The 5367-nt window shown below is 33.1% G+C and overlaps 2 protein-coding genes across 2 annotated transcripts; both read left to right on the top strand.

Annotated features, from left to right (window-relative positions):
- Positions 1-482: 482 nt before the first annotated feature.
- Positions 483-1417, top strand: HELRODRAFT_177500 (hypothetical protein; the record flags this gene model as incomplete). The annotated part of the gene is made up of 2 exons (XM_009025694.1): positions 483-1043; positions 1148-1417. 2 exons carry the CDS (start codon positions 483-485, stop codon positions 1415-1417), a joined length of 831 nt encoding a protein of 276 aa, XP_009023942.1.
- A 248-nt stretch (positions 1418-1665) lies between these two features.
- Positions 1666-4514, top strand: HELRODRAFT_177499 (hypothetical protein; the record flags this gene model as incomplete). The annotated part of the gene is made up of 3 exons (XM_009025693.1): positions 1666-1702; positions 3635-3733; positions 3802-4514. The coding sequence occupies 3 exons, from the start codon at positions 1666-1668 to the stop codon at positions 4512-4514; spliced, it is 849 nt and encodes a 282-aa protein (XP_009023941.1).
- Positions 4515-5367: the final 853 nt, after the last annotated feature.

Here is a 5367-nt window from a genome sequence, read left to right as displayed (position 1 = left end):
TGTACGTATGTATGTATGTATGTATGTATGTATGTATTTGACATTTGACATTTTTTATTTCATCAAATCAAAACAAAGAAATCAAAGAAATGATATCAATGAAAAGAAATGATCTGGAAATCGAAAAGAAAATATGGTTTTCTTGTAATGATTACCAGTGACAATTGTAAAAATGAGAGCATATTTTAAATATTTTAAATACATACGCACACACGCACACAAACACTTATACACACACGTACACACACACACGTACATGTATGTATGTATATATGTATGTATGTATCTTTGGAAAAATGACGTCTAAAGGTAATTTGTCGGTGAATGAGGTTTTATATTTTTTGATGAATAACTTAAATTTACTTCAAAATGATGTGTTTATTTCAAATGTTGTTGATTTTTACACTTCTGACGATATTACTACTGCATTAAAAACTTTAAAAAATGACTTAGAATTTGTTAAAAATGAAAAGTTTGCAAACATGGAAAAAAATTCTGCGAAAAGCAATAAAAAAGAGGACAAAATGCTTGATATTGTTACAATTATCTTGCAATTAAACAAAAACAATTTATTGGAATCTCTACCAACCTACGTAAGTGTTAATTTTTCTAAAATTCCCAGTATGGATAATATATCAAATGTAAATTTCAATAAAATTAAATTGGAAATTAAAGAAATATTGTACAAGCAAGAGTTGTACATAGCAAAACTATTAGAAAATATGAATGTAAACTATCTTGCCAGCAAACCGACCAGCGCACCTGAATATCATACGCTGGAAATTGTCCCACCAACTAAGCAAACTAAACAAAAGCATTTTATTGACAACAGAGTTAACAACAACAACAATTTCAGCAACAACAACAGTACTCTATCGGCAGATGTTGCGAGAACTCCAACTGAAAATATCGACCAACCATTCACAGTTGTTCAGTCAAAAAAACGACCAAGATTAAACATCACTCCAGAGATGGTTGAACGAAGTAACGTCAATAATGGAAGCATCATAAAATCTGCTACAGAGAATATGATGGAAAAACCAGTTAGAAAAATAATTGGTAACAAGAAAAATGACGAATTATGCAAAATTAAAGCTAATAAAATGCTCATAAAAAATCATTTTTTTCAATGAGCAATGTTCAAAAGTGCCACAGAAACGATGTTATGGAATATTTAAAATCCATTGATATAAATGTCATTTCATGTTTTCCAGTACTGAAACGCACAGATTCTCCCGCCAATGAAAGTCCAAACAACGACGATTGCGAGTCTACGATGTTCAGGGTATGCGTTGAAAGTAGCGATGCTGCTAAGATGAAAAATCCGGACGTTATCTTGCAACATATCATCGTCAAAGAATGGAGGTTCAACCCCAAAAAAACCGATGACAAAAACAACAACAAACACGAAGAATGATGTTTCTAATAAACTTTATCTCAATATGAAAAATGGTGAACAATGGCCAATTTATCTTCATCTGATAGATGGCGCCTGACAATAATGAAGTTAAACCTGGTCGGCTTGATGATGTTGATCCTGATAGTAATTTGTTGAATGATTTAAATAATGTGTGTTCTTTTTTACCTCCGGATAAGGTTTATGCATTTATTAATCCGAATTCTTTTTCTGTTTTTCACATTAACATTCGAAGTATGTTTAACAAAATGACTGAGTTGAATGTTTTGCTTGATTATTGTGGTGGTAATTTTGATTTGGTAGCTGTGAGTGAAACTTGGTTATGTGATCAGACCACTAATTTAATTAATTTGCCTAATTTTAATTTTGTATCTTAAAATCGCATAGGTAACCTAGGTGGTGGTGTTGGTTTATTTATTAAAAGTCATTTAAATTATGTTGTTCGGGATGATTTGTTATCTTATTCTCCTACTTTTGAGTTATTAATAGTTGAAGTGTTTTCAAATATTAGCTGTAATTATTTGTTTATTGTTATGTATCGTCCTCCTTCTACTGATGTTAATTTATTTTTGAATGATTTAAAATCTTTACTCATAAATATTGATCCTGGTTTATTTAAATATATTTACATTATCGGTGACTTCAACATTAACTTATTTTGTGACGATTATAAACATATATCCACTCTATTCATCAATTCTTTAAGCTTCTTTGGTTTTAATTCTTTGATTACGACTGCAACACGTGTTACTACGTGTTTCATCTTTGTTAGACAACATTTTCACTAACAACATTTCTTTTCATAAATCTGGTGTTATTTTTTCTTCAATGTCAGACCACTTTCCTATATTTACTTCTTTTCATTTCCCTGTTATTAATATACCCAACTTATATATTCCTTCCTTTAATTATAATTTTTATAACATTGATAAACTAAATTTATATCTTAAGTATTATGATTGGAGTTTAGTTTTGAATTGCTCTTAGACCGATGAAGCTTTTGAATTATTTATTGACATCATAAAAAATGCTGTCATTAAATGCTGTAGTATCTCTCAGAAAAAAACTCTTAAAAAAAAGCCTTGGATCACAAAGGGTTTAATTACTTCATCGGTAACAAAAAATAAATTATATAAAATTTACCTAAGTTCAGGCCCGCCGTCGGATAGATTGGTATACACCAAATATAAAAACATTTTTCTAAAGTTATGTAAATTATCCGAATTTTCTTATTTTAACAACCAATTCACTAAATGCAAATCAAACAGTAGACTAACCTGGAAACTTCTTAAATCATGTTTAGGGTTAAAGCATTCATCACCTCTTAATATTATTGTCAATGATCAAATTATCAATGATGATTTCTTATTATGTAATCATTTTAATAATCATTTTTCGTCTTTAAACAATCAAAATGTTTCAAATTCATCTGATCCTAAATGTAACTTTAAAAAATTTTTTTCTTCTAGTATCTCAAATTCTTTCGTTTTGTTTGAATGTCTGCCATTTGAAATGATTGATGTTGTAAAAAATTTTGATAACAAATATAGTTGTGGTAATGATTTTGTTTCAAACTTTTTATTAAAAATATTTTTCAAAGTGTCTTATTTCCGTTGCTTCATTTAGTTAATTTATCTTTTAAAACTGGTCACTTCCCTAATTGTCTGAAAATTTCTAAAGTGTTGCCTTTATTTAAATCTGGTGACCGTCATTCTATTAATAATTATTGCCCTATCTCTGTTCTTTCTAGTTTGTCAAAATTACTTGAAAAAATTATTTTAAATCGTCTTAATAAATTTTTAAATTATCATAATATTATTTGTTTAAATCAATATGGATTTCGTGAAAAGTTGTCAACTGAGTTGCTGTTTCAGACGTTATTAATTTTGTTTCTCATGCACTTTGAATCTAAAAAATACTCTATTGGGGTTTTTATAGATCTTTGCAAGGCTTTTGACTCTTTAGATCACAGTATTTTATTGTACAAGTTATATTCATTTGGTATTTGTGGTTTAGCTTATAATTGGTTCTCTTCATAGTTAAATGATCGCTCTCAATTTGTTTCTATTGGTAGTTCCATATCTTCGTTGTCTCCTATTAAATCGGGTGTTCCTCAAGGTTCTATTTTGGGCCCTTTACTTTTTAATATTTATATTAATGATTTTGTTTACTCTTCCAACATTTTAAAATTTATTTTATTTGCTCTCATTGACGAAGGTAAGAACCCAGACGAATTCAAGTTTGATGGCGCTGACGAAGACAATGAAATTAGCACAGGCACGTTTACAATTGCTAAAATGATGGAACTTCTGCTTAGTATGTCAACTGAAATAAAACAATAGTCCGAACGACAGACAGAGGAGTTAAAACAGATCAAAGAACAGAAGAGATGTCCTGGAACGTTTATAAAACCCAGTTTGAAGCAGCGGCAACTAGTAACTGTTGGAACGGAAAAGAACGAGCAACAGCACTGATTCTGGCTCTGCGAGGTTCAGCAGCAGAGGTTCTTCAGACGATTCCGGCGGAGAACCACTTCAACTATGAAATTCTGGTTAGCGCGTTGGATTTACGTTATGGTGAAAAACACATGAAACAGATTTATCGGTCTCAGCTTAGAAACAGAACGCAACGATCTGGTGAATCCATTCAGCAGCTGGCACAAGATATCGAACGGTTGACATTGCTGTCGTATCCGACATCAGACCCCGAGCATAGAGACGAAACTGCCCTGGATACGTTTATCGAAGCCCTTCGTGATTCGGAACTCAAACAATCCCTTCTCTTGTCAGATAAACGAAAACACAAGGACGCCGTTGCGCATAGTCTCACTTTTGAATCGGCAAAGAAAGCATCAAAAAGTGACGTACGTCTACGCCAAGTACATGAAGAATGCTCTTGCCAGAAGGTGGTTGTGAAACGCAAACCCCAACAGCATGGTGTACCCCAATGCTGGATTTGTGGTGAAAAAGGCCATCTACGTCGTGATTGTAAACACCGCCTAAAAGATAACTACTGCCGAAATTGCGCGACAAGATGGCGCAAAAGAAGAGAAGATGGTCCTGTATCACGATCTAACGAAGGGGCGGAAAACAAATAAGAACCAACTTTGTGGCTAGTAAAATTGACGCCCCCAGTACCGTAATTAACGTTTCCAGACTACATTGAAATCGAAACGACCTATGGCTGAACGGAAAAGTTGATCAACGAGAATGCGTAATTACAGTCGACACCGGAGCAACAAAATCGATTTTAAGATCTGATTTAGTACACAATCTGAAGAAAGAGACTTCTAACAAATACACTTTTCGAACAGCTACCGGAGGAACAGCACCAGTCTATGGAAAGATTCTCCGTACTGTTCAGCTAAGCGACTTGTTATTCGAAGGTTCATTCTTAGTCGCGGATATCAGCGACGAATGCATAATAGGTGTCGACTTTCTGACAGAATATGGGTTCAAAATTGACTTAGAAAAACGCATTTTTAGATGGAGAAATACAAAAGTGATAATGGGGGATAGCGACGAAAAATGCATTCGAGTGACAGTCGATTGTGACTTAGAACTACCTCAATCATCTGAAAACATCGTATGGGGCAAGTTGAATTGCGATCCTTGGGGCCACCAGTTCTATTTGATGGAGCCAACCTCAACAACAAGTGTACAGAACGCGGTCATTGGAAAATGCCTGGTAGAAGCGAACAAAAATGATCTTATTCCTGTCAGAATAATGAATACCGCTAAACACACTATTAAAATTAAAAAAGGCGAGGAAATAGGTAATTGCCAATCAATAAATTTGGTGAAATCATTAGATATGGAGCAACAGGAACAGGTTCTACCAACTGACAAAGGTAGACTCAAAGAACTTACCAAAAATCTACTGGATGAACTCAATTTGTATCAAGAAAACCGTTTAAAAGCCGAGGCGTTGATGCCGATTTTGCAGAAGNT

The sequence above is a fragment of the Helobdella robusta genome (assembly GCF_000326865.2).
Source record: "Helobdella robusta unplaced genomic scaffold HELROscaffold_43, whole genome shotgun sequence".
Lineage (NCBI taxonomy): Eukaryota > Metazoa > Annelida > Clitellata > Rhynchobdellida > Glossiphoniidae > Helobdella > Helobdella robusta.
This window is presented reverse-complemented; position numbering and strand designations above follow the sequence as displayed.